Below are 27,531 nucleotides of genomic sequence, written 5' to 3' on the forward strand. Positions count from 1 at the left end.
AACAAGTTCTAAAAACAGTTTATTAAGAGCAGATTTTTTTTTTCTTTTATCTTACGGTAAAATTGCATTATTCAAGAATAAGTTACTTGTACAGTACATACAGAAACAATATATAGAAAAAAAATTACAAGAAGAACTTTTCTGTGCAGGTGAAAAGTAGAACTTTCAAATTAATACATTCCAACAAAATTGTTGGCTTTAATCGTCCTGCTAAAGGCTGAGTTAGGGAATACACAGTGGCCTCCCTGCCTCTGGGAGCTGCTGGGGAATGTCGGGGCTGTTTGGATCAAAGCTAAAAAGTTTGGAATGCTGGGTGACACGGGTTTGGTGGCCCAGATGAAGAATGAGAAGCTTTGGCTTCTCCCTGGATCTTTTCCTGGAAGTTTCACCTCATAATAGCTTCGATCCAAAGGGATGGGTGAGGAATGGTGGTGTCAGTGTTCGGTACCTGCTGGTGCTGTTCCACGGGGTTGGGATGTGGGAGGGAGGGAAGGAGGGACAGAGACATCAACTGCTTCATGTCAGGAGCTCCTTCAGAGCCTGACACCCTTGGGGACACCGAGCAGGAGCAGCTGTCAGCAAACAGCAAGAGGAAGAGGAGGGGGAGGAATTCTGGCCGGACCCAAGTCTTGGGCTGTGCCCTAAACCAGGTCCCTGCTGTCACAGAGCAAAGGCACTGGCTGGTTTACATCTTTATTGCTAAAAACTGTCCTGAGTAGCTGGATGAGATGGGGCTCCCCAGCCCCAGCCTCTCCTGGGGGAGGCCCAGCTCCAAGAGCTGCTCCTGGGGCCCCTGGCTTTGTTAGGTGGGATCCAAACTCGTGTTCCACGTGTCCATCTCCAGGGCCAAGGCACAAACTGGTGGCCACACCTGACTTTATTTCTGAGGAGGCTGCACCTTGGTTTCCCCTTGTCCCAAAACTCAATACATAAACATCACTAAAAATCCCGCAGGGCCTGGGGAAGTAAACCTGCCTCGCCCTGGGCTCTTCTCTCAAGTCACAAGAGTGATAAAAATCCTGCAAAATGTTTCTATTCCACAGGGTGGAACGGCTTAATGCTCTTTGCCCACTGCTAAAATCCAGAGGAGTGAGTACCTTAGGGCTGGAGTAACGTGCTGGCAGGAGCAGAGTCAGGCTCTGACCTGTGTCACAAGCCAGATGTTTTCTAGGAGAAATGGGATTTCAAACTCGGTCCCCCGGGAGCTTGGGAAATAGCCCCAAAACCCCCTGAGGTCCTGCAGCAGTGGATCTGAAATGAGGAGATGGAGGAGCTGGGAGGGCTGGACAGCCCTCGGCTGCCTGTGGGTGAGTTTGGGGACGGAATTAACTATTAAATAATCAGAGGCACTCTCCAAACTGCTCACTGGTGGGGAGAACAGGAGTTCTCCCCCACTGGAGTTTGTTTGCATGCGGGAAGTGGCTGACGGGGAGATAATGAACCCAACGTGTACTTTACTAATCAAGCACAGCAATTTCCATTTAAACTGCGGAGAACCCCCTTGTAATTAAACTGCAGGTTAAAAATACCACATGCACACGCATGTTTCAGTTCTGGCACCGGAACAATAAAGTCCTGGCGTGCCAAAACAACCCACCCCAGCAGCATCTGATTTATCTGGCAAGGATTTCTCTGGATTCATCTGGCCGGGGATGTGAATAGCGCTGCCTTTTCCCAGCCCATCCTTTCTTTGCAGACGGAGGGGAGATTCGGGTGATTCCACCTCGCCTTTTGGGGGAAAACCCCCTTTGAAAGCAGCTACCCTGGAGCTCAGTGGGACTAAAACCAGGAATCTCAGCAAGATTTAGCACATCCCTGTGTTTCCCAAGGCTTTGGGAAGCAGGCAGCAAGCGAGGAAAGGAAACGACCACTTGTGCTGTGCTGTCCCCCCCCTTCCCTTCCCCATCCCTATAAATGCAAGAGCACGGGGAGTTATTTATGAGCCTCGGAGGGAGCTGCCTTGCCTGGCACAAGCCAGCCCTGGGGATGTGCTCCTGCCTCTGGCTGCAGCCTTTGTGCTGCTCCAGGGAGGAGAATGGGATGCGGATACAGCTGAGGAGCCCAGCGAGGACAGGGCTGCCTTTGTTTCTCCATCAGCCTCTCCGGGGCTGCAGGACCAGTGCAATTTGCTCTTAATGCTCCAGTTTCAGGCACGAGTGTAGAGAAAGCGGGGGGGCGAGAAGCCTTTGCCTGCTCTAAATGCACAAAGCCCAGGAGAGAGCAAGAGCAAGCAATGCGGAGGCACAAAAGAAAAACCTAAATGATTTCTCCAGTTGATGGTTCCCATTTGTCCCAGCCTCATACTTTGATTTATAAACCCAGATTTGCTCTCACGGCTGCTTCCTGGGCTGTTTGGCCCCAGCTATTTTGGCCTTGCCCTTCAGGTCCTGACCTTCTCTCCTTGGATTTCGGGCTCACCCAGGACCTGCTTCACACCAAAGCCTGTCCTAGAGGCTGGATTTTTGTGGAATTCCCTAACTCAGCCCAAGCAGGCTTTGTGTTTGCTGGTTTTCAAATTAATTGCTAAATGTTAATGCTCCTGAGGGCTCCCACCTCTATTGTAATTTCAAGGAAAATAGAAGTAAAAAAGCTTTCTGTAAGGCAATCTCAAGGCAAGTTTTCATCTGAAATCCCAGGGAAGGCTGCGCTGGGAAATCTGGAAGTTGAATGCTGTGAACATCCCCTCCTGTGTGGCGCAACGGCTCCAGCCCTTCCTCTTTCCTAAAATAATGGCAGCTTCTCAGAAGCGCTTCCTCTCTCACGGCTGCCCCAGGCAGGTGAGGCAGCCCTGGGGGCTCAGGAGCAGCAGCAGAATTTGGGGACAGTTGGGGATCAGAGGATGCTGAGACCCAGAGATTTGGGCAAGTTTTTCCTCCAGGTGAGGAGGTGTCCCCAGGGACCCCCATCACGTGCAAGAGGCCGTTGTAGAGCTTTCGATGGTGACAGGGTGGGTGTTTTAGAGGGAAAAAGGCAAGTGAGAGTAGGGAGGGGGGGGTTCTTCAGGGTGGAAAACTGACTTTGGATTTGTGCCTAAAAATCACTGGGATAAAACGGTTCCATCACTGGGATAAAACTGCTCCGTCACCAGGATAGAACTGTTCCATCACCGGGATAAAAACGCCTCCACATCACCGGGATAAAAAACCCATTCACCACAGGGATAAAAAGCCTCCATCGCCGGGATAGAACTCATCCATCACCAGGACAAAACGGGATAAACCCCTCCCTCACCAGCAGGAGTGGTTTGTGTCAGTCTCTGTGTTAGTTCTCGGCTGGTGCCGTGGCTAAGGATGGAGCAATTAGTGTTCAGTCTCAATCAGCCGGGAGAGCAGGATGAGGATCCCTCTGGCTGGCGCAGGGAGTGACCACAGCTGTGCTGGGTTAAAAAGGAAAAGCAAGAAAAAGCCAGTTTTTGCCTTAGCTAAAAAAAAAAAAAAAGGAGCCCAAACCCTGCTCATCACCCTTCGTGGGAGCTCAGCTCAGGTCGGGCTTGGCTGGTGGGTTCAGCAGCCAGGGCAGGAGAGCGAGGCTTGGAGCAGCAACTTGGCAATGAATTTATAATCCTTTTTTATCTTGTTATCCTGGGGTTGTTTTTTTTTTTTTTTTTTTTAACTTTCTCCAATTCCGTGGGTGTAACACAAGCCCCTGGTTCCTTGGCTTGGGCGCTGCCGTGTCAGGGACAGGCGGGACACCAGGCCTGGCGCAGGCACGAGCGGCGTTGTGTAAACAGTAATGAGAAAGCTCTGATAAGAACAACAAAAATAACAATAAGAGGCCCTTTAACAGGCCAACGAGAGGGAGCACACCCGTACAGGAGTGAAAAATTACCCCCTTCCTTGCAAAAAAAATGCAATAATAATCCCTAACCAGAAGGAAGAAACAGGTACATTCTTTCTCTCGATGGATCCCCCGGAAGGTCTCCAGGATTTCTCCACCCGAAAGTGCATCCCAGTGCCGGCGTGGTGCTGGTCAGAGTGGCGTGTACTGGTTGTCGATGGCACGGACGTGGCCCCGCCCCGGTGCCTCCACCTCATAGTCCGAGTCGCGGGGCCGGGCCGTGGTGGCCGTGGTGGCCGTGGTGGCCGTGGTGGCCGTGGTGGCCGTGGTGGCCCTGGCCGGGCGCAGGCTCTGCGCCAGCTCAGCTGGTGGTGGCACCAGGTGGAAGATCTGCTCCGCCGGGGGACCCCCGGGGGGCTCGTCGGGGCAGGAGGAACCGGCGGGGACGAGGCTGAACTCGGGGCTCCAGCTGGGAAAGGGCAGGGGGAGCGAGACCGTGGTGCTGGAGCCGGGAGCTGCGGGCAGAGGGAGCAGATGCTGGTCAGGGGGATGCTGCCGTCGCCTCCTCTCTGGGACTGCATCCCATGACCCGCCCCCCCCCCCCCGCAGTCGATGGCTGGGAGCAGCTTCTCCTTTCTCAAAAGAGGAAGTTGGGAGCCTGGGAGTCACCTTTTTTACCACTGCCCTGGGGCTTCCGCTTCCCCACTCCACGAGCAACCAAAGGGCCCCGCTCTGCCCAGCCCCGGGGCAACCGCACCCACCCCGGGCACCCTCCATCCCCCGGGAACATCTCCCCCCTTCTTCCCGCACACCTTGCGCCTGCGGCAGGACGACGACGTAGCTGGAGAGCCGGACGTCGCAGGCGGTGCCGCATTCCAGCGGGATGGGGTAGCGGTGGAAGTGGTGCAGCATCTCCACGATGGAGGAGAAGCGGAGGTGCTGGACGCGGCACTGGCCCCGCTCCGTCAGCGCCAGCCGCAGGTGCTGCGGAGAGGAGCAGGGACCTGTCACCCTCCCTGCTGGAGGACACGGTGGGGACACGGGGATAATTTGGGATGGGGGACACAAATGCCTTCAGCACGGTGTGCTGCATCCCCAGCCTGTGGCTCCCTGGGGATTTTCCTATCCCCGGGAGAAGGGCACCAGCCCACTGCAAGCATCGGGGCAGAGACCAGGAGAGCATCTCCCTGGGGTGGGATGAGGTGGGACAGGGGCTATCCTGCAGCAGGGGGGCTGCCCCAGGGGCTCCTGCGAGATTCCCCTCCCCACCCCAGCCCTGTCCCGCCCGTACCTTCGCTCTGCCCTGGAAGTTGAAGGTGAGCACGTACTCGCCGCGGCGCGTCTCGCTCTGCCGCACCAGGAACACGCCGTGGCCCTCCAGCCCCCCCAGCTGCACCAGCTGAGCCGCCTTCACGCGGGAGATGGGCCCGTGGAACCAGGGGCAGGAGGAGAGGAACTGCTCCATCTTCGGCCCCGCCGCCTCCCCCGGGCACCCTGGTGTCGCCCCTGCCAGGCACAGGGATGAGTGTCCCTGGGAAATGGGATCCCTGCCCATTCCTCCCATCCCCTCCCCTCTCTGTTCCCCTCTCATGCCGTTTGGGAAAGGCCAATCAGCCCAGCCATGGCAGGACGTGGGGTTCTCTGTCCCCGGGGTCCCCTGGGTGTCCCCAGCTCACCTTGGCTGAGGGCGTCAGTGCTGGTGGTGGGGCTGGCGGCTGTAGGGTCGGGATGTCGGCACGTCAGGAGCTCAGGGTCACCCGTGTCACACCTGCTGGGGGTGGGAGAAGCCAGGCTGAGTGTCAGCAGTGGGGACACAGAGCCACTGTCCCCATGTCCAGGCTCAGGGACACCCAGCGGGAGCTTACCCCCTGCGCACACACTCGTGGATCTCGGCCGTCCAGCAGCTGAGCTGCTGCTCATCCCCTGCCTCAAACAGGATGTCGGTGGCATTGGTGACCTGGGGGACATCAGAGAGGGACACGGGGTTTTCAGAGAGATGTGCATCCCCCACCCACCCACCCACCCATGCTCGGGACCCCAGCAGGGACAGCGCAACCCCTACCCTACACCCCACATCCCCCTGCGCATCCCCTCCCCAGATGGGAAGAGGAACTGAAATTTGGCACGGGAGCTTTTGGGAGCCACGTGTGCCCCAGAGGATGGGAAAGGCTTCAGGGGTGGCTGCAGAGCCTTTGAGCAGGTCCTACCTTGAGGACAAAGGTGTGGAGGTTGTCGGGCATCTCGAGGCGTGTGCACCTCCGCACCTCCTGCACAGCGGAGCAGGCGACGAGCAGCTTCGGCTTGGAGCCCTGTGAGGGGGAACACAGAGCCTGAGCTGAGCCCCAGCTCCCCCACACCCCCAAAACACTGCCCCACACCCCAAAAACACTGCCCCACACCCCACTGCTCTACCAGGACCAGGAGCCACCCGAGGCACAGCAGCCAGCAAGGAAATACCCGGCTCTGCAGGGAAATATCCCACCAGCAAGAAAATACCGAGTGTGGTGAGGAAATACCCCACTGTGGCAAGGAAATACCCCCCATGGCTCTGCCCAGTGGCTGTGGGGCACCCCAGGGGGGCTGAGTGACATCCAGACCCATCTCAGAGGTCCCAAGGATCCTGCAGTGGAGGGATGGGTGGAGGAGAGGAGGGAGCAGGGGGTTCCCGGCACGGCGGCACGTTCCAGGGATGTGGCACCGATGGGGAATTTGGGGTGCAGGCAGGGAACATGCTGCTCATGGGTGCTCATGGGTCATTGGCGTGCCAAGAGCTCCCCGGTGGGTTTGGCACTGACACAGGCACGTGACAAAATAATGCTGAGCAAACACTTCCACAAAGGCTAAAATACCCCTGCGGCAGCTTTCGGTTCCCTCTGCTGCCCTGCTGACTGCCAGGAGGCTGCGGCACGTGGCACAGGATCCAGGGTGCCAGGGGGGCAAAAAATTTCCTGAGCACCCCTGCATGGGTGCTGGGTGATGGAGCCAAGGCTCCGTGCTCAGCCCCACGGCCAGAGCCATCCCACGCATCCCAGGCAGTGCCACAACGTGCCAGGCATGCTCCTACCCCTGCGCCAGGCTCGCCGCACCACAAAATTTTGGCTGGCTGTGATTCACTCAGTGGCTTTATCATGCCATGAGATGCTGCTTGCAGTGGCCCTCTTCGCTCCACAGCCGCTGTCCCTACACAGGGACAGTGTCTCTACTTCACCCCACAACAGCATTTGCCAACCAAACTGCCCAAATCCTGCTCCGAGCTTGTGATACTCACGGCAAACCCACCCCCACCATGCCCCCAACCACCCGCATGACACTCAGAGTGTCCCCACCGGACACTTCCTCGGTCACCCAACCGCACCGTCTTCAGCTGTGCTGCTTTTTTTCCCCACCTCCCCCTCCTTCCTCTCCCCCTCTCTCTCGGCCGAGCACTCGGTGTTCTCTGGGGCCGGAAACGCAGCGCGAGAGGGATCAGCGCTTATCAGCACCGAGCTGCACCGAGAAGAAAGTTCTTAGAAGTCGCTCGTGTACGGCGTCATGCACAGGGCTGGTGACACCGCGGTGGCTCCGGCACCCCCGGGGCCCGCTGGTGACAGTGATTGCAGCTGTGCTGTGCTGCAATCACTGTCACCGCCGGGCTGCCCCGAGGCGCCGCGCTGCCGCCGCGCCGCCGGGGCTTTATCCCGAAGGAATTCGATTTTTTTTTTTTTTTTTTCCCTGCCACCTTTGGAACGCAACCGTGCCCCTGTGCAAAGTCCCGTGTGGGGAAGGCGAAAGGATCGCTCGCCCTGGCCGCTTTCCCGCACGGGGCTTGTGACGTGCGGCGTGACCCTGACCGCGTTTTATCAACATCCCGACCACAGCTCTTGGGGTCGGCTTCTTAGGAAATCGGGAAATTCCAGGAAGAGGGAGTTCTGCGGAGCCCCCTGTGTGTCTCTCGGCGTGGAGAGCGCAGCTGGAGCGTGAAGGGAGAAGGAAATGATGCAGCACAGAGATACGGTGCCCGAAAAACCAGGCTGGCTTCGGAGAAGCGCCTACCGCAGGCACGGCGCCGCACCTGACCGCAAGATGCCCTGCTCGATGCGGCCGGTACCGGGAAAGGGAGTTCTCAGTAACCAAAAGTGCACACTCAACACACCCAGGGTTCACCCACGGGCTCCTTCTCGGCAAGAGGTGCCCCAGCAGAGCTAGCAGATGGGTGACGCCCGCTGCTGCCTGGCTCGGTGTGCTCAGGATAGGGTGGAATGTTTAGGGCGTTACAGATGTTGCTCCAGCTCAGCCCCAACTCCACCAGCATCAGCTCCCACACAGAGATTCACCGCACTGCTCCTAAACGGATCCCGTGCAAATGGGGGAAAGCCCAGCATGAGGTTGAGCACCCCCCAAAATCACCTGGGTTGTGACACCCCATGAAGCTGCACTCCCGAGTCCCCAGGACAGAGCTGCCAGCCTGCCGTCGCTGTGGCATTCCCAGTCCTGGCACACAACACTGGGCATCCTGGGCTGTGCCATGGGTCATTCTGCAGCCCTCAGGGCAGTGAGATCTGGCCCAGCTCCCCCAAACTCCCTCTCCCTGTGGCTGAGCCCTACTGGGAACATGTGGCCACCTATGGAGATGACGGTTCCATAGGATGGGGACAGAGGAGATGCGCTGGCTCACAGCACCTACTGGAGTACACCAGTATTTTTGAGTTTTGCAGGGAAATTTTCCACGGTTTTAAAAGTACAAAACTTCAGCCAGACCATGTTCCCAGTGCCAGGGGGCATGGGGTAAACTGGATGACAGAGGAAAATGCACTCAAGACCTAAATATTCTCCTGTTCCCTGCCCTGAGCATCCCACCAGAGCCCGCTCAGTGAGAACACCCCACGGCACCCCCTGTGTGTCCCCACATCCCCTATCCCAGACACCCCACAGGGTGACACAGGAAGCACTGGCACAGCACAGGAACAACCAGCATGGCACAGGCAGTGCCCCCACGGCCACGACATGCCTGGGCAGGGCAGGGCAGCCAGCAGAAAGTGGGGCTTGCCAAACCTGGGAAGGAGCCTGGCGCCAGCTCGGCGCTGTGGCTGTGCCAGGAGCGTGAGCAAAGGTCAGGCCAAGGTCACAGCCTGCATTTCCTCCTGGAAAACCCCGGCATAAGCCCTGGCACGGCCCTGGCACAGCTCTCTCCTCGCTCCCTGTGTATGTGGCACCTGCCACTGGCTCCTTCCGTGGTGACATTCCTCCAGCAGCTCTCCCAGCACACCTTCCCTTGCCTGTGGTGGGGAAATCACTGCCTTGGCACAGCAGGTCCCTTACAGATCTCCAACAAGGATATTTGGGATTTGTGGTGTTTTTCACAGCAAAGTTCCTCCCAGCTCAGCCAGCTGTGCCGGGAATGCTCTCCCCATGATGCTGTGAGCTGCTGCCATAAAGGAGCACGTCCTGGCTGGATGCTCTGGGGACACTGAGGGTGCTGGGGGAGCTTTTTCCACTCAGGTCAGGTGGAAGGCGGCTCCCCAAGAATGAGAGTGGTGGCACAGCAACGATGGCAGTGGCGTGACGATGACAGCGGTGGCATGGTGACAACGGCAGTAGCGCAGTGATGAGGGTGGTGGTCCGGCAGTGGCGGCACAGCGATGACAACAGCAGCGGCATGGCAGTGACAGCAGAGTCATGGTGACGGTGGCGGTGGCACGGTGATGATGGCATTGTCACGGTGATGAGGGCAGTGGCTGGGCCACCAGGCCAAGTTCATGCAGAGCAAATCCTTCGAGAGCACCAGGAGCTGCCCCCAGCCCCTCCACGCTCCGGGGGTTTCCCCACGCCGGCTCTCGCTTCCACTCTGAGTCACCCACAGGAGGTGGGGAAGTGCCTGAGTCCTTGTGCAAGGTCCCCAGCAGATACAGGCGAGATTTGTCACTTCTCGTAAATCACAGATCTCTGTGTCCCTTACGCAAGGGACGAACCTCAGCCGGAGCTGCAGCGCCAGGCCTGGCTGTGCTGGATGGACGCAAAACCATATCCTGTGCCTGCAGCCCTGGGGGAAGTTGTGAAGTTTTCCGGGAGCGTGGAGACACACAGCTCTTTTCCAGGGAATGCTGAGCGAACTGGGTGGGAAATATCCCCTGGTGCCAGGGCAGGGCAGGGGAGGCAGCAGGGCCCTGCAGGGCTGTGAGGGATCCAGGGGTCCTGCTGGAGAGTGCAAAGGGTCTGCTGGAGCAGCCATCGTCCTCAGGAGTTTGCAGCAGGGGTAATCCCAACCTTCACCCTCAGGGACTTCGTGTGGCAGGAAATCCCCGTGGTTTCCCTTGGGAGTTTCACCACAGTTAAACCCAGCGCTCATCCTTGAGGAGTTTTGCGCCATAGATAATCCCAAAACGTGTCCTCGGGGTTTGCACCACGGCTAATCCCGGTGTTCATCCTCAGGGATCTGCATCACAACCATTCCAATTACTCATCCTCAGGGATCTGCACCACAGCTAATCCCAGTGTTCATCCTCAGGGATCTCCACCATGGCTAATTCTGGTATTCGTCCTCAGGGATCTGCAGGGTGACTAATGCCTCTGCCCTCCAGCAGCTAATCCCAGTGCTCTGGGCGAGTTTACAGCACAGTTAATCCTGGTGCTCCTCCTCGGGTGTTTGCACCCTGGCTCATCCCAAGGGGAGAGGTCCACCCTGGACAGCCCCTGCCAGTGCTGGTTTTGGGACAGGGACTGGAATCTCGCTGACTGGGACCTTCCATGCCTGCTGCAGGGAGGCCTAGCTCAGCTCAGCTCCCCCCGGCCTCGGGGTGACACATTCCCAAAACATTCCTGCCTCTCTGCAGGTGGAGACTGCACATTTAGAAACCTCCGGACAGTCCTGGGCTCTGTTCTGGGCCTGGGGAACTGGAGCTCAGAGGTTCCCCGACTGTCAAACAGGAGCACGGGAGGTGATTCCCGCTGCCGTGCAAGCTCAACATCCCCCAGCCCTGCTCACCACCTCCCAAAAAACCATCTCTGCCCACTGCAAAGCCCCGCCAGCACCCTCAACCCGACACCAGAGGCACAAAGGAGTTTCCAGGACACGCTGTCTCCGAGCATCCCGCGGGCCGTGGCAGGGGACAGAGCCGTCCCCGAGGGGACCGTGCCCAGCGGTGACAAGAGGCACCGTTGTGCCGGCCTGAAGCGCTGGCTCGGGGGCGGCCGGGGCACAAAGATCCCTCTGTTCCCATTCCGGGCGGCTGCCGAGCGCCGGCGAACGGCGATGGGAGAAAACACAGCCCCGACCCCATCGCCCCCATTTCCTATTAAGTTAATCTGGGGGGCAGCAAAACAGCACCCCAAGAGCTGTGGGGTGAGATTTGGGGGGGTCCAGGCAGGAATCCCCACCCATCCCTGGAGCTGATGGCTCCTCCTTGTGCATTGATAAACCTCCCTGCTCTGCACAAATGAGCCAACATCCCCAAACTCCACAAACTGCTGCAAAGCCCCCCAAAATCCTGCAAAGCCCCCGCAAAACCCTGCAAAGCCCCCGCAAAACCCTGCAAAGCCCCCCCAAAACCCTGCAAAGCCCGTTGGCTCCCAGCAGGGCTGAGGGAGATGGGGGCCATAAACAGAATCTATAAACAGTTGGCATTCGCCAGCCCCTTGATTTTTTTTTTTTTTAATTTATTTTATGCCAAATTCGGTTCCAGCGTGGGCTGCTTTAATAATTTCCTGGAATAAATAACGAGCATGGAAAGTAAACAAGGTGTCTGTGTGCAAGTGGGAGCTGCTGCAGCCAGGACTGAGCCACCCCAAACCTCAGCCCCAGAGGGATGGGGGGAGCCCAGCACCGATTCTGCAGGCTCCCCACAGTCCCTGGGATTTTCTATCATCCCAAGGTTTTGCAGGATGATGGAAAAGGTTCAAAAGCCCACGTGGGAGCATTCAATCCTACTGGATGGGTATTTTCATTCCTGTCCCTTGCCCGGGGCTGGAGGAAGTGATTTTGCCCAAAATGCTCGTTTTTAACACAATCCCGAAATGACACTGAACATCACAGTGCCCATCACAGACACTGGAGTTGGGACCAGCTGCCTGGTGGGAAGGAGCAGGGTCCACCCCAGCTGAGCCCCCACCACGGCTGGGATGAGTCCTTGAATCCTTCCAGACCCCGAGCTGCCTGCGCAGGCTCTCATAAATATTTACCTTTGAAAGAAGCAGCTCTCAGCCTCGAAACAACCACATCCTGGGCCGTGAAAAGAGAAAGGAAAAAAAAAATAGAAAAAAAAAAAAGAAAAAGAAGAAAAAAGGGGAGAAAAAGAGACAACCACCAAAAAACCCCACTAGGCTTCTCACATCGGTTGTGGGGACCCAGCACCCAGCAGCACCCACAGCTCTTCTCACTCCAGCTGTGGGGAGCTTTGGGGGAGAAGCGATGCATTCCCTGAGAGCTTTCCCAGCCCTTTTTCCTGTGGTTTGCTCAGTATCTCCATTTTTTTGCCCACTTCTCAGCTGGCACGTGGTGCCTTCCACCCCGAGCAGCCCCGCAGCATCCCTGTGAGTGACGCTCTGATAAGCAGGGAGGGCACAGCAGCAGAACAACATCCCTGGGAAAGGCGGATTTTAAAGGATGGGGTTCAAAGGATGGATTCCTTCCGAGCCCCAAACCCCAGACTTCAATGAAGCAGAGGCTGGGGTCCATCCTGCACCCTTCCCCTCGCACCCAGGCCCCGCCAAGCCCCATCCCAGCAACAGTTTCCAAAATAAGAAACTCCGCTCTTCAGCAATTAGCGCCGGGGCTGTGGTTACGCTGCTAAAAGTGTTTTTTCCGTGCATGACCAAGGATGGAAAAAGTTGTGGTTAATAAATGACAAATAACCTTTGTCTCCTCGCCCTCCCTCCCATCCCCCCCCTCGATACCCAAAAACAGAGCCCGGGGGGGGGGGGAGGGTGAAGAGAGCAAAAGTCACCACCAAAATCTCACAAAGCCCTGAGGCCGCCCAGCCCCGGTGCCTTCGAAGAACAGAGAGAGCGCCCGCCCTGCCCCGGGGAGACGCTGCCCGAGGGTTTTGGGGCAGCTCCGGGTGGCTTTGGGGGAGGTTTTGCCTCTCCCATGGGATTTGCAGGACACCCAAACCCCTCCGACTCGTCATTGCAACAGCTTTCCCAGCTCCTGGCTGGCTGTGTGGTCCTTGGGGTTGCCAGGAGAGGGATGCGATCCTTGAGGATGCTGGGAGCAGGATCACAGAATAATTTGGGTTGGAAGGGACCTTCAAAGGCCACAGAGCCCAACCCCTCTGCAATAAGCAGGGACGCCGACCAGATCAGGATACAGCCCCTGGGAATGCCAAAAAAGGGATGCAGTCCCTGGGAATGCCAGGAGAGGGATGCTGGGAGCAGGATGCTTGGAGAGGGATCATAGAAGCAAAGAATAGTTTGGGTTGGAAAGGATCTTGAAAAGACAACGAGTCCAACCCCCTGCAATGAGTAGGGACATCTTCAGCTGCATCGCGACAGGATGCAGCCCCTGGGGATGCCAAGAGAGGGATGCAGTCCCTGGAAATGCCAGGAAAACAGATGCCAGGAGAGATGTGGTCCCCGGGGATCCATAGTGACGCAAACATGCCCTTTCCTGGATCAGGGATGGGATGATGGGACACTGAGGTGCTTCCCATCACTGGCAAAACTCTTCTCAAGGTGTTCCGGGGAGGAAAACTCCCCCTCCACCACTGCCCTTCCTTGGCCGAGTCACTCAGGCCACGTTTGAGCAGCTCCAGGAGGAGCAGGGATAGGGAATGGGCACCAAAACACCGGGATGCGCCCCATCCCATGCCTGACCAGCTGCCACTCACAGCCCCAAGCACCAAAAATCGGGGACAGGAACCTGCTGGCTCAGGAGGTGGCAGTTCTCAGAAACCAGGTTCAGGTGAAAGGGGTAAAAAAAGGAAAGAAAAAAAAAAAAGGAGGAAAAAAAAAAAGAGAAAAAAAAAAAAAAAAAGGAAGTCAAAGCAGCCTCACACTGAGCAGAGATAAAAATACTGCTCCTCCCGTGGCTTCAGCAAAGATGTTTGAGCTGTGGCAGAGGCTCCAAGGGCTCTCTCCGGAAGGAGTCTTCCCGGCTAGTCCCGGCGTGCCATCAATTTACGGGATGCGCTGGATTTCATTAAAACGCTATAAAGAAAGCAGCACAAATGCAAATCCCATTTCCCTTCCCCTTCCTGTAAAAACATCTGGTCAACAGAAACGGCTCGGGACATTTCCGCTGCGAATCACTGTATTCACGGAGTTTGGGATTTGGCCATGGAAGAGGTATTTGGGGCTGGGGCTCAGCTGAGGAACGGGGCAGCGCCCACGCTGACAAACCTGGGTTTGCCAGCTTTGGTTTAAAGTTATGAAGGTGGGGAGACCTCAGAGGTACCCAGTCCTAAAGGTTATATGGGATTAAATGGTGTGGGAGAGGAGAAATGGATGTCTCCAAGGAAATCAGGGAGGACTGGTGAGCGTTGTTCTGGTAAGAGATATCAGAGAATCCACCTGGGCTGCAGTTCCAGGACCATGGCCAGGTTCTCCTGTGGCACAGATATATACATACAGCCATATTTACAAGCACTACAGGTATCCCAATATCCCTCTATTCCAGCTCCTCTTCCACACGGCATCATCACCTCACACCCCAGCACCCTCCAGAATGTCCCCAGGCTGGGATTGCCCCCCAATCCTCTGCCCCGCAGCCAGGCAGTGACCCTCACCCAGGAGAGCTCAAAAACCCATCACCTCCAAATCATCCTCATAATCCCATCACCCTCCTTTGCAACATCATTTTCCCAGTGCTCCGGGGAGGAGGGAGAGGTGCCAAAACCAAGCCAGCTGTGGCTGTGAGCACGGGAAGGGGAGCTGCTCCCTCTCCCAAAACCCTCATCTCCTCTGGCCCATGCCTGGGGCAGGGGATGCCCACTCCAGGCAGTGCTGGACTCTCCAGCACAGCTCCCTGACCCCTTCACCCAGCACAGCCACCCAAGCAGTAAATGGGATCAGGGCTCTTCAAAGCCCCCACTCCCTTTGATGCCGGGCACGTTATGGGATTAAGCTCAGAGGCCCCACTGGAGCACCAGGAGAAAGGGGGGGGAAATTAGATAAAAGCTGCCAAAAGCAGCAGGACCCCCCCGCTCCTTTCTCCACACACCTGCCTTTTCCAAGGTCACTCCAAGGGGATGGATATTCGGGGGCTTGGCTGGATGCTGTAAAGCCCTGAGGCTGAGATGAAATTTCAATTGCATCCTATTATTTACAGGGTGGAAAGGGGGAGGAAGGGGGAAGGCAGAAGGGGAAGGGGGAAGAAAGAGGAGGAAGAGGGAAGGAAGAGGAGGAAGGGGGAAGGGTGTTTCCAAGGAGACCCTGAGGGTGACCAACCTCACAGTCCAGAGATCAGCTGGCGCTGAAAAATCCCAAGAACTGGTTTTACAATTGCTCACCTAAAACCATCAGTTTTCTCTGGTGATCAACAGCATCCTCAAATCAGGAACAGACCCATGAGATGGGGAAAAGGCAGTGGCAAAAAAGGCAGGAGGATAAAGGGAGGGGGCTCCTCACAGCCATTCCTGGGGGGTTGTTGAGTGTTACTTAGTGATTTTAAAGGAAAACAATCCCCCAACAAACTGCTCTGTTCTCACTGCTCCGTGGTTTGCCCCCGTGCTGGGTTTGGGGAGTGGGAGCCACCAGCACCGCGGGGGATTTTCCACCGCCCCCGGAATTCAACCGCAGCCACTGGGAAAGGATCTGGATTGATTGTGCTGTAAAGGAGACGGGAGCTGGCCCTGGCCCAGAGGATTGGAAAGGAAGGAACCGCCCTGAGAATATTTGCACAGGAAGCAATTTAATCCAGAGACTTGCAAAATCCAGCAAGGAACATCCCCCCACTTCCGCAGGCCTGGCTGAGAAACCCGCAGCTCGGGGCTCTGGGGACCGCGGGGTCTCCGGGCTCGTGGTGATGTGGAGCACCAGGAAATCTCCATCCCGTGGAGACTGCAAGGAATAATGCTCAGAGCACCAGGGGAACTTGGTCAGGGGTCCTGTTTGAAGTGTCTCCCGCCCCTGGGTCAAAGCTGAGCAGGGAATGTGGGGAGAGGAAGAATGTGCTGGGCTTGCTTCCCAAGGGGGAGGGAAACAAATAAAGAAAAAAGGGAGGAAAGGAAAAAAAAAAAAAAAGGTGGGGGGGGATAGGGAGAAAAAGATGGGGGCAGAATAAGAAATGGGGGGGAATTGAAAAAAGAAAAGGGGAAGTGAAAAAAGAAAAAGGAAGAAGAAAAAGGGGGAAGGAAAAAGAAAAAGGGATTTTAAAAAAGGATTTAAAAAAGAAAAAGGGATAAAAAACAAAAAAAGAAAATGGGGGGAAAGGGAAAAAGGCAGTGCTATCCAGCTGCTGGAGCACCCTCCAAGTGCCCCAGAGCGCCTCTGACCTCCCTGTGCCCCGGGATGGGGACACACACTCCCACGGGGACAAACAACTGCAACCCTTGACATGACGGAGCAAAACCAGCTTTTACTTTCAGATGTTACAATTTTGATGTTGTTTCTTCTTTCAAATATTTAATATTGGAGTCATTCGACGGAAATAACAGGAATTCAGCCAGCTGCTCCCTGACCCTGCTGCCCTGAAGGCAGGGACAAGGCTCCAGAGCTCTACCGGAGGTTTCCTCCTTCCAAAGCACAAGTTTGTCATCAAAGTTAAACGAGAAAAAAAAAAAAAAAAAAAAAAAAAAAAAGCAGAGAAAATTCATCCCATCACGCCTGTGCAAGTCCTGCCATGTGGAGGAACTGTCTTTTTGCAGATTAAACACCCCAGCTCCCCCCACATCACTCCCTCACATCCTGCATCATCTCCGCTCCAGCCACGTCCCAGCACCACGGGAGCCCCCTGCAGCAGCCGAGAACTGAACTTCCAGTCACAAAACTCCTCACAAAAAGTAAAACTATGGGTCCCACTGGGAGCAGAGAAAGGCACAGAGACTAATTCTTATTTTCCTTTTTCCTCTCCCAGCTTGCCCAGGCTAGCAGATGCTCAGGCTGCTAAAACCACAGCACAGGGGACAGGGTGAATTCGGGGTTGATCAGACTGGGTTGCCCCTCACCTTGGTGGAACGGGTCCACGAGGCTGGGATGAGTGGGATGGAGGCCATCACCTCTATCCTCAGCTCAGAAGGCAGGAGCTCTGCTTCCAGCTGGAAAACCCAGTTCTGGAGCCCCAGCAGGGAGAAATGCAATGACATATTGACCAACTTCGGCAATTAGCACGCCTTGGTCTCAGCACCTCTCACTCCCCAAAGATGACCCAAAGCTGGGATGGCTTTGTCTCCTTCTCAGAGCTATTAAATAAACAAGGCCCAGCCTCGTGTGGGATGGAGAGCAGTGGCAAAGCAAACCCATCTGGGCCCCTCACAGCGAGAAACCCTCGTGGTGCTCGATGCAGCGTGGCCCTGCTCCTCCCTGTGGGATGCTCTGGCACCCAGACATCATCCCAAGCCCAGGGACGCGCAGCGTCACCGGCTGGAACAGGCAAGAGGCGGCAGGTCCTTACCTTGGGCGGGTCGAAGAGCTCCAGCACGAATTCCTCGGCCTCGGGCGGCCCCGCTCGCCGCAGCACCAGGCGGCAGCGCTGCCAGCGCGTCCCGCTGTCCAGAGAACTCTCATCCAGCAGCCCGTACTTGAGCAGCCCCTCCTTGCGCACCTCGGGGGGCTGCTCCCGCGACAGCCCCCACGGCAGGATGCGCTTCCCCAGTCCCGGCTTGAGAGCCGCCTCCGCCGCCTCCCCATCGCCATCCGCGGGGAGCGCATCCGAGGAGCGGCGTCGGAAGAGGCTGCGCCAGCTCCTGCGGAGCTGGCTGAGCGAGAAGGGTCTCCTCGCCGGCCCCGCCAGCTCCTCCGAGCTCCAGGACTTGCGCAGGCCAGAGGGAGCGGCCTCGGGGGCTCGGACGGGCTGCTCGGGGCGGGCACCGGGCTCCGCCTCGGCTTTGGTGGCCGCCGTGCCCAGGGAAGCGTCGGTGTGGCGCCGGTGCGTGTCCCGGTAATCCCGCGCCGGGCCGCCGGGCAGGATGCGGAGCTGGTTCATGGCGATGCCCTCCTTCACCTCGTGGCAGAAGTACTGCTGGAAGAGGTCGGTGAACTGCACCGAGAAGTTCTCGGCGGCCAGGAGGTCATGGTGCGGGTGCTCGGTGGCGAAGCGCAGGTAGTGCCGCGCCAGCTCCTTGGCGGTGCTGATGGCGTGCAGCTCGCAGAACTCATGCCAGCCTCGGGGATGCGCTGGCGTGCCGGCCGGCAGCGAGTGACCATTCATTGCCGAGGCTCCAGCGAGGCGGCCGCGCTGCAAGACAGAGCACACGGCTGCTGAGGGCAGGCCCAGGCGTCCCCATGTGTCCCCCACCCCGGCAACCCCTGGCTGGAGCGGCCATACCCCACTCAACGTGTGGCCACAGGGCCTGGGGACTGCTGTGGTCAGCAGGGTCCCACTCAGAGCTGCCTCATTCCCAAGGATACATTGGAATTTACCAGGGGACAGCCGCTTTCCCAGTGAGCAGCAGGGCCATGCGACCAACCGCTGTGGCCACTAGCGGCAGTGGCCACGCGGGACCCCGAGCCCCGCCGCCGCTCCTTACACGCCCATCCCCACCTGGCAGGGCCGTGCCTCAGTTTCCCCACCTGCGTGGTGGGGAACGGGCAGGTCCCGGCACGGGGCGTCTGCACGGCTTCCTGCCAGCACAGCTGCCTGCAGCTGCCCGCCGCCCGCGGGGACGCCTGGCCCGGCCACATCCGCCCGGCTCCTGCCAAGGCTCCGCAGCGCCGATGGGTTTCCCTCCAGGGACCGATTTCAACGGAGCTGATAAAACTGGAACGGGGGCGGGAGGGGAGGAAACAACATGAAAAGCTGCAGAAATCCAGGGAGGGAACCGCTTCGCTGCCGGATCCTCCCGGCCCCAGCGGCCGGGGGAGAGGCGGCCACGCCGCCGGCACTGCCCGGGGTGAGCTCGCGTTCCTGCGGGGATGCTCTGCTGCCTGTGGGACCGGGCTCTGGCAAACCACACCGTATCTCTGTTCCCAGCAGATTTCGCTGCGAGGCCAATCTGGCGGCACCGTGGCTGGCGTGCAGCCGGCCCGGCGTGCCCGGCTGAGCCGGGAGTGGTGCTCCCCAGGGCCGGCCCCGCTGCTCACCAGCGAACCTCGTGCTCTGCCGGGGCACTTATCGGGGCCGAGCACTCCGCTCAGGAAGGAAACATCGACCAACCCACCCGGATCCTGCCGTGCCGGCACCGCCGCCTCCTTGAAACTCCAGCTGCAGCACCCCGGCTGCTGGGAGGGGAAGAAAAGCGGATTGCATTTGTCAGGGGGGAGGAAAAATTTTGAAGAAAAAAAAAAAAAAAACAAACAAAAAAAACTAAACAAAAGCCCTGAGGGGCCAGGAGGAAGCGAGCGGGCGATGAGGAACGTGCGGGCACAGGGGATCGTGTTTGCAGCCGGGGCGGCGATAACGCCGGGAAGCGCGGCTCTATCTCTGCCCACCCGCTGCCCCGCCGAGCACGTCCCGCCAAGGTTGCAGGGGAGGGGAGATGTTATCTGCCCCCCGCCAGCCTCGCCGGGCCCGGCTTCTCAGAAGAGCCGCCCAAAACTCGGGGCCGTCCGGCGTCCCGGCAGTGCGGGGCATGCACCCGCCGCAGCCCGGCCGAATCCCCCAGCAGGGCCCCGTCTATCAGCGGCACCAGCCTGCCCATGACTCAGCATCCTCCGCCGCGCTCCCGCTTCCTCCCGGCACCCGGGAATCGCCTCCGCACCACCCACGGCGCCGGCACGCTCAGCGGGATGCTCCCGCAAAATGCGGAGGGGAAGAGAAGAGCTCGTGAGAACGGCTCCTCGGGCAGGTGGGAGATTCCCAGGGCAGGGAATTCGCCTTCCCAAGATTTCAGGCTCGCTTCGCGCCAGCTTCGGGAGAGGTTTGCGGCGCGGGAAAAGCGGGACTTCGTCTGTGCCACGCGGTGGGAAGCAGCCGAAGGCCGTCTCCAGTAGCAACGTGCTTTTCCAAGCCGACGACGATGGGAAATACTCCCCAGCGCTTCCTCCTCCCAGCTCTGGCGCAATGCCAACCTCACTGCTTCTGCCTGGCACACTTCCCACATGGAAAGAGCTCTATCCTGGATGAATCCGTGCTGGAGTTACCACAGCAGCCTCCCACTCCTCTGCTCAACCCCGGGTTTCAGTAGCAAAATCCACAGGGATGCGAGTTCCTGCTGCTGGGTGAGCCTCTCCCTGCTCCAGTCCATCGTGCTCCACAAAGCTGGAATCCAGCAGCCAGTGGCTTTAAGGCAGAATTTACATTTTATTCCTCATATGTTCCCGTGAGGAGCTCCTGGCCATCCTGCAGGTCAGATGAAATACTTCTGATCGCTTTCATTTGCTCTGAGTGGAGAATCCAGCCCATCCTTGGACACGCCATGTTGGGATGGCAGGGTTTCCATCCCTACCAGCTGCTGGAAGAGCTGTACGTCACCAAGCCCGCCCCACCTCGGGGCTGTTTGTGGGTGCTGAGGTTGTTTTGGGGTTCTGGGATTGTTTTGGGGTGCTGGGTCAGGATCTCGAGGAAGAGCAGGACAGGACAGACCGGCCACGGTGGCTTCGATGTGAGCCGGGACAGCGAGCTGGGGCTTGCGCAGGATCCAGCCCTGCAGCCCAGCCACCCCCAGGAGCTTCCCTCTTGCCCAACCTGAGCGTTGCTGCGGCAGCGGTGCCACCACCGACCGGGACGGGAATCCACGCCTGGATCCTGCAATGGGTTATTTGTCCCAGTAAATGCATTTGTTGTTTAATTGCAGCCAGAGGAGCTGGCAGCACCAAGCAGTGCCAGGGCAGTGCTGGGAGCCAGCGTCGCAATCCTGCCACCCGCTCCAGGAGGATGAGCATTCAGAGCCAGCTGGCCTCGCCACGGAGGAGCTGCCGGATCCAACTCGCCACCGTCCCAGCACAAAACAGCTATCCAGGGGCTGTGGCCACACGGGAAGGTCGCCCTCCAGCAGCCAGCAGCACAGATCCAGCCCTGAGGGGAAGTGTGAGGGAGCAGAGCCCGTCTGGCTGTGCCCGCTGCCCTGCTCACACGCTGTGCATGTGCAGCACCAGCACCCGAAAATAAAACCAGCCCCAGTTCCACGCCAGCAAAACGCACACCAGGGACATGAATAGGAAATGTGATTGAAGCGCCGGCTCTCCCAGAAATAACTGTTCCCAACCGGAGGAGAAGTGTCCGGAGGCATTTGCAGCTCCCTTTATAAGCACGGCACTGTTCAAAACTCATCCCAAGGACTATTTTCAGGAGAGGATGAAGCGAGGGGCTGGGAGACGCCCTGGCCGGCCCCGCAGCTCCCCGCTTCCTGAGTGGCAGAAATACAAAGTTCCCACAATCCCAAGAGCGGGAACATTGTTCCTTCCCAGGATGTCCTCCATGAAAAGAGCTATTCTGAGCCGGCTGCAGCCTTTCTTGGCATGGCCCCGCAGCCGCTCTGAGGCGGCTATAAAAGGCCAGGTTACAATGAACGGCACTTTTCAATGGAACAGCATCTGGCACGGCGGCTTCGGGGGGATGCAGGTCCCTGGGGGGTGGGCTCAGGGGGATGCAGGTCCCTGGGGGATCCAGCCAGCCACAGGTGGGCTTGCAAGGGCTGGGTGATTGCAGAGCATCCCCCCAGGATGGGGATGGTGCAGCCCCTCTCTGCATCCCGATCCCCCAGAGATGGCGGGTGCTGGAAGAACATCTGGACACACCCCTGGATTGAAGGGTGCTGCAGCCATTTGGGGGTGGGCATGGAGATGTTGCCACTCAGGAAGGTAGGAGGGGTTGGTGCAGGGGGAGAGGTGAGGAAAGGTTCTGGCTGCAGCCTCGGGATGTGGGATACACCCACATTTTTACAGCATCACTGTAAAACAGCCAAAGCCAGTGCCAGCACAACCCACAGCTGAAACTGCCCAGCACTGTCCTCCTCTTCCCTCTGGAGCAGCTCACTGTGATGGCGAGGATTCTCTGCGTCTCATAGAGGGTGATGGCACACCACCAACACTCCCTGTGACCCGCTAAGGTGTTTCCACACAAGCTGGAGAATCCCACGGGGTCTCGGGAGGTTCCCTCACTCCCTTTTGGCTGAACCAAACCAGCAAGTTAAAAAGCAAAAAAGGAACAGGACAGCGAAGTTCCCCCAATCCACACATCCATACAGGTCGTAAGAAATCAATTTAAAAGCCAGTGTGGGAAGGCAGACTCTGCCCTCCCTCTCCCCCTTTCTCACAGGACACACTCCTCCAATTTCACCTCCTGGCACTACACAACTTTCTATATTAAAGACCCAAACTGGCCTTAATTTACAGCTCTGTGTGGGCTGAGCAGCGCCACAGACCTCTGGGGATGTGGGTGATGTTACAGCACTTCGGAATTCACCTGTTTGGCTTTCCCTGGCCACTCCAACAGGGCAGACAGGATGGAGACAACTCAAATTCATCTCAGGTCAAATCCAAGCTCCACACTGGCTCGGCCCAAGAGCAGCTCACCAGCACAAACAGCTGTGGCCAGCCCTGCTCCCCAAAAACCCTCTGCCTGCTTCCATACCGTGGCACCTGGCACCTTGCAGCCTGGTTTACACCATCACACTCTCCTACACCCACTGCCTGAGGGGAAAAGCCCGGCAGCGGGGTGGCCTCTTTCGACAGGGCTTGTTTTGTTGCCTGAAATGAATCGCTGCTGTGTAGGCGTGGGAGAAACCGGGTGCGGGGAGCGCTCCCGGGGGAGCGGCTGCCCGGGGGTCCCTGGGGACAGCAGGGAGCAGCTGACACCTCAGCTCCCAGCCAGCCTGGCTCTCCAGGCTCTCCACAGCAGCCCCCAAGGGATTGCTGGACTTGGCCCTTTTTCCCTTGCCAAGCTGCGGCAGCGCCGCCAGCACCACAAACCCCACCAGCGACGAGCGATTGCACTTTCACTTTGTGTCACCCACTGGGATTTGTCCCGACACCTTCACGGTGTCCATCAGGCCCACGGGTGTGTGGGTGGGGAGGATTTGCTCTGGTGGAGGATGGAAGATCCCTCAAAAGCCACTGGCACCCCGACCTCTCCAACACGAGACAGGGTGCTGGCAGACCCGCAGCCCTGTGGGCTCTGGGGAAGCCAAACCAGATCTAACCAGAGGCAATAAATACATAAACGAGAAAATAGAAGACGCTCTGGGGAGGGGAGAATGCCCAGGGATGAGTCTCTCCTGCCCCAAAAGCAAGTTAAAAAGAAATCCAAAGCATTGTTCTAGCAATGTTCTAGTCCCTGAACAACAAGTTGAAGTGAAACCTGCCACTAATTCCACAGGCCCTTAAATGCCAACCCCGTTTCCTGCCAGCAAATCCAAGTGCAGAGACGACATGCAGGAGCTGGCAGCTCTAGGTCCCCACACAGGCCACCTCTTCCTCTGGCTGCAGCCCCAGAAAGTCCCTAGGCCACCAGCCCACAACTCCAGCACATCTTGAATCAATTTACAACAATATCGAAATCGCAGCTCAACAACTCATCCTGGTTTCCTTGACAGTAAATCCCAGCCTGGGCTGCAATGACCGTGTCACTGCCATGAGCCAGCGGGTCCAGGCTCTCTGTGGGGGACCCTGATGGGCTTTGGCACTGGCAGGACTGGGCAGGCTGGCAGGGCATGGGAAGGCCGCGGGGATGCTGACCGCTGGTGCATCGGCCTCGTGCTCTGAGCCCCTGCCAAGCCACGGAGCCAACAAAGTCTGCAGGGAGCAGAGAGTCAGAGGAGCTGCTTGGCAGGCTCCAGGTGGCACCTCTGCTTGGCACCCGCAGTGGGCACGGGGGCAGAGGCAAGGCACGGCCCCCTTGGGCAGCACAGGACCCCACAACATGGGGCAGGTGGGCATCACCCCACCGGTCCTGGACCCTTCCAGAGGGGTCACCCCCATGGAAGCGGCTGCAGGAGTCTGGGGGGAGGCAGAGGAGAGGAGCAGGGCTGGTTCCCTGCATGCTGCACCCCCGGCTCTGGGATCTCCAAAATACGGATGCTGGGAAATGGGGGAAGTCGAGGGATCCCAGAAGAAGAGATGCTCTGGGGTCCTGTGGTGCTAGAAGGACGGGGGGCCCCAGGATGGGGGCACCCACAGAGGAACAGAGAGCGCCCACGAGGAAAACGGGAGCTGGGAGACCACGGGTCGCCAAGGGTGAGCAGTCCCTGGAAAGAAGCGGCCCGAAGAAAGTGCAGGGATAATAATCCCTCACAGAAATGGGATCACGATCCCAGAACGGGCACACCGGAGTTCCCCGGGGCAGAGAATCCAGCCCGGGGCTCCCGTGGAAGCTCCGGGGGCTACACAAGAGGAGCGGCCGCCTCGCTGCTTCCTCCCGCCGCTACTTTCGCTTTGCAGCGGCCGCTTCTCGGAGCCGCCCGTCCCGGTACAGCCCAGCCCGTCCCGGTGCAGCCCAGCCCAGCCCAACCCGTCCCGGTACCGCCGCTGGTTCGAGGTTACCTGCAGGAGAAGGCGTCCGGCTGCCGCTCGCCCATGATGGAGCGGCGGAGCGCCCGGGACGGGGCGGGCGGGACGGGGCGCACGGCTCAGCACGGCTCGGCTCTGCTCGGCTCAGGCAGGAAACCGGGGCAGGCGGCTCCGCATTTCCGCCGGGCGGAGGCGCGGGGAGCGGACCCCGGCCCCGGACGGGTTATGTAAAGCGGAGCGGAGCGGCCGGGGGCGGAGGCTGCGCGGGGGCGGAGCGGAAGGGCCGCCCCGTCCGTCCGCCTGTCTGTCCGTCCGCTGGTGCGACTGTCCCTAAGTGTGTGTGTGTCTGTGTGTGCGTGTCTGTCCGTCCGTCCGTCCGTCCGGGCCCTGCCGGCGGCTCCGCGGGTGCGCCCGGCTCCGCGCAGCTCCGCGCCGCCCCTCCCCGCTTCTGCCTTTATCTTATCGCGTCCGCGCCCGCGGAGCCAGCGGCATAAACAGCCCGGCCGCGCTCCCGGGGTGGATTTATTTATATTTTTTACACACATATATATGTATATATATAGATTTTATGACTTTTAGAATGTTTTCTCCGTGGTTTTGGGGGTGTCCCCCCCAGCTCCCCGGGAATCGGGAGGGAGCCCGAGCGTGGGGCTCTTGGAGGAAAACACCCCCCTTTCCTGTTCCTGCTTGGCCACGTCTTCCCCAACTCCGCGGCTGGGACCCAAGGGAGCTCTGCGGTGGCAGCAGTGGGCCAGATGCCGTCTCAAACCCCATTTCTCATAATTTTCCAAATTATCTTGTGGCGAAAGGCACCGCAGGCTGCTGCCCACGTCCAGCCAGAGCGGATCAGGACACAGGGCCCACAGTTGTCCCACACTGTGGGCGAGGGCTCCAGCTGTGACAGAACGGTCACAGTGTCCTTCGGTCCCAGGCAGGACTGGGCACTGGTGTGGGTGGACACGGGTCAGGCTCTGCCATCCTGCTGCCATCCTGGTGCCATCTCATCCCAGGGGAGCAGGGGCCCCACGGCAGAGCTGCAGCCACCCACTCTGGCATGGGAAATGGAGGGAAAATAAACTTCCACCGCACCTTTTTCCAGTAAAGGGCTGGGCTGTGGTCTGTACCGTCACGTCTGGCCCATTGACATCCCCCACTCATGCTGCTGGTTGTGCCAAGAGCTCCTACAAAGCCTTGTCTGGAATGGCAGCAGTGCCAGGAACAGCGGGATGGATCCCCACGCAGAGGCCGCTCACAGTGGGCAGGCAAAAGTCACGGCAGAGCAGCCTTGGTGGTGCCCAGGGTCTGGTGCCCACCCAGCACACCAAGCCAAGGAAGCCCAGGGATGTGGCAGCTGGGATTTTCCAGACAGCACACAATGGATTTATGGGTGTTGGGAAGGGTGGAATTTGCAGGAATTTGCCCTTGGAAAGTGGGCTGAGACGCACGGCGCGGTTTGGGAACAACACCTGTGTGTCACCCTCCATGGGGTCCATCCTCAGTGGGGCTTTAAATACACCTCAGTTACTCACCCCATCCATTCCCAATCCATCTTCCAGCGAAGAAAAGGCTGAAATGCAAACTCCCGGCTGGTGCTGTGCCACCCGTGGACCACAGCCGGTTTGGACCCAGCCCTGCTGCCCTCCTCCAGCCTCAGCAACCCCCCTGGATCAGATTCGGGCCATAACCCCACAAACCCTTCGGGCATTGCCAGGGATCCAGGTGACTCTGCGTCCAATCAGCCCTTCCCAAACCCCACAAGGAAGAGGCTGGGAGCAGCTGATATGATAAAATCTTACCTTAAAATCTGCTTTTTAATTCCTGCTGCCGTTGCTTTATGCATAATTGCACCTTCTGGCTCTTTTCCTGAGAACGGAGGAGCGGCCGGCGGATCCGGGTGCCTGCCCCCCTTCCCGCGGGCGGCTGTCCCAGCTCCCAGTGATCACACTTTTCTTTATCAACTTCATCTATGTCAGAAGCGCCCTCTCAGCGTCCTCAGCTCCACTGGCCTGAGATTTCTCTTTTGTTTTGCTTCCTGTATGGATTTTCTCAGTCCCCAACTGCTAATTCACTACCCCCGACTTCTGCTTTTTTTGTTGTTGATGTTTGTGCATGTGGAGCTGCGCAGATGCTCTTACACACACACACACACACACACACACACTCACTCAGGCGCTGCTGCTTCCCTTCCGCTCTGCACTGCCCTCAGCTTTTAACCATTGCTGCTCTCTTCTCCTGTACAAAAACCCTTTACTGGCTTCCAGCCGTCCTTCTCACTTCCCTCCTTATTTCCCTCTGCTCTGGCCCATTCTCTTTTCAGGATGGGTGGGGTGGCTTTGGAAGTGGCTCATTTGCGTTTCTCAAGGTGGGATGTGATGGGTTTTAGGTGACCTCTGCCATCCCACACTGAGGTAATGTCTCTCCCAACCTGCCCGGAGGTGACGACATCTGGAAATGTTTGGCTGTGAGGGTCTGTGCTGAGCCGGAAAATACCCCCCAAAATCTTAGCCTGGCTTTCACGTGCCCCTTCCGAGGGTTGGATGAGGATGGAGGCGCTGATGGAGGTGGTGATTTCGGGATGATTGGGTTGGTTATGGAGAGGGTGGTGATGGGCAGGGTGGTGATGGGGAGGGATGGAGGGAGTGACTGAGGCTGGCTGCCCCCGCGTGCCCGCCGAGCCCCGCAGCGCTCCGGCCGCCGTGGCCGGGCTCCCGCCGCCCTCTCCCGGCCTTTCCCCGCGCTGCAGCCGCCGCCTCCGGCCCTTCCCCGCCCGGCCCCGGAGCGGGGCTCACGGGGCAGCGCGCCCCGATGCCCGGCTGCCGGGCTGGAGACGGCGTGGGACGGGGAACCCCGCGTGGGAGCGGAGCGGGGCAGGTCCCGCACCTCGAGAGGCGCCGGGGAGTGTCGCGCCCGCCCCACGCCCGCGTTTCTGTGTCAGTCAGGACTTGTTCGCCTTGAACGCCAAGGCACGGGCTGGCATCCATTTGGGGGACGATTCTCCGCCGGTCGCTTTGGAGACTCGTAGTCCTTCTCCTCCCTGTGTCGGCTGGGGACCCGCACAGTGCCGGGTGTCCGAGACCCCCCGGTAGCGCAACACCCCAAGATTCCCGGCACTGGGGCTGACTCAGAGCTCCCGTTCACCTCGCTGACAGTCCAGCACCCGCCGCTGTGTAATCCCACCAAGTCACCAGTCATGGGAGCAGCAGGAAGTAGGGACCAAGGCCATCCCATGCCCAGAAATGTCCCTGACACCCCCTCACCTCCTTTCAGAACCTTTTCTTCTCCCTTTCGCCTGCTGCCAGG

General features: G+C 58.6%; 1 protein-coding gene across 5 annotated transcripts; it reads right to left on the reverse strand.

The window, feature by feature from the left end:
• On the reverse strand, positions 1-26,634 carry SH2B3 (SH2B adaptor protein 3). 5 transcript variants are annotated; one of them, XM_066199494.1, is made up of 8 exons: positions 26,028-26,634; positions 17,300-18,082; positions 5,985-6,086; positions 5,643-5,734; positions 5,454-5,548; positions 5,069-5,283; positions 4,590-4,761; positions 1-4,292 (listed from the first exon to the last, which is right to left on the reverse strand). In XM_066199494.1, exons 2-8 carry the CDS (start codon positions 18,053-18,055, stop codon positions 3,970-3,972), a joined length of 1,755 nt encoding a protein of 584 aa, XP_066055591.1. In that variant the 5' UTR covers positions 18,056-18,082; positions 26,028-26,634; the 3' UTR covers positions 1-3,969. The 5 variants fall into 5 exon arrangements, with proteins under 5 accessions (XP_066055591.1, XP_066055588.1, XP_066055589.1 ...); XM_066199491.1 differs by lacking the exon at positions 26,028-26,634 and adding an exon at positions 25,761-25,991; XM_066199492.1 differs by lacking the exon at positions 26,028-26,634 and adding an exon at positions 24,265-24,338.
• Positions 26,635-27,531: the final 897 nt, after the last annotated feature.

This window comes from Chamaea fasciata, unplaced genomic scaffold, assembly GCF_029207755.1.
Source record: "Chamaea fasciata isolate MVZ Bird 193981 ecotype frontalis unplaced genomic scaffold, bChaFas1.0.hap1 SCAF_18, whole genome shotgun sequence".
Lineage (NCBI taxonomy): Eukaryota > Metazoa > Chordata > Aves > Passeriformes > Sylviidae > Chamaea > Chamaea fasciata.

Bases quoted from the DNA above. Each gene is read 5' to 3' on its own strand.
- SH2B3 (XM_066199489.1), bottom strand. From the start codon at position 18,528: ATGTGGCCGGGCCAGGCGTCCCCGCGGGCGGCGGGCAGCTGCAGGCAG. The intron at 5,549-5,642 runs GTAAGCTCCCGC...TCCCACCCCCAG, and splicing joins CACGAGTGTGTGCGCAGGGG to CAGGTGTGACACGGGTGACC. The intron at 4,762-5,068 runs GTACGGGCGGGA...TCCTCTCCGCAG, and splicing joins ACTTCCAGGGCAGAGCGAAG to CACCTGCGGCTGGCGCTGAC.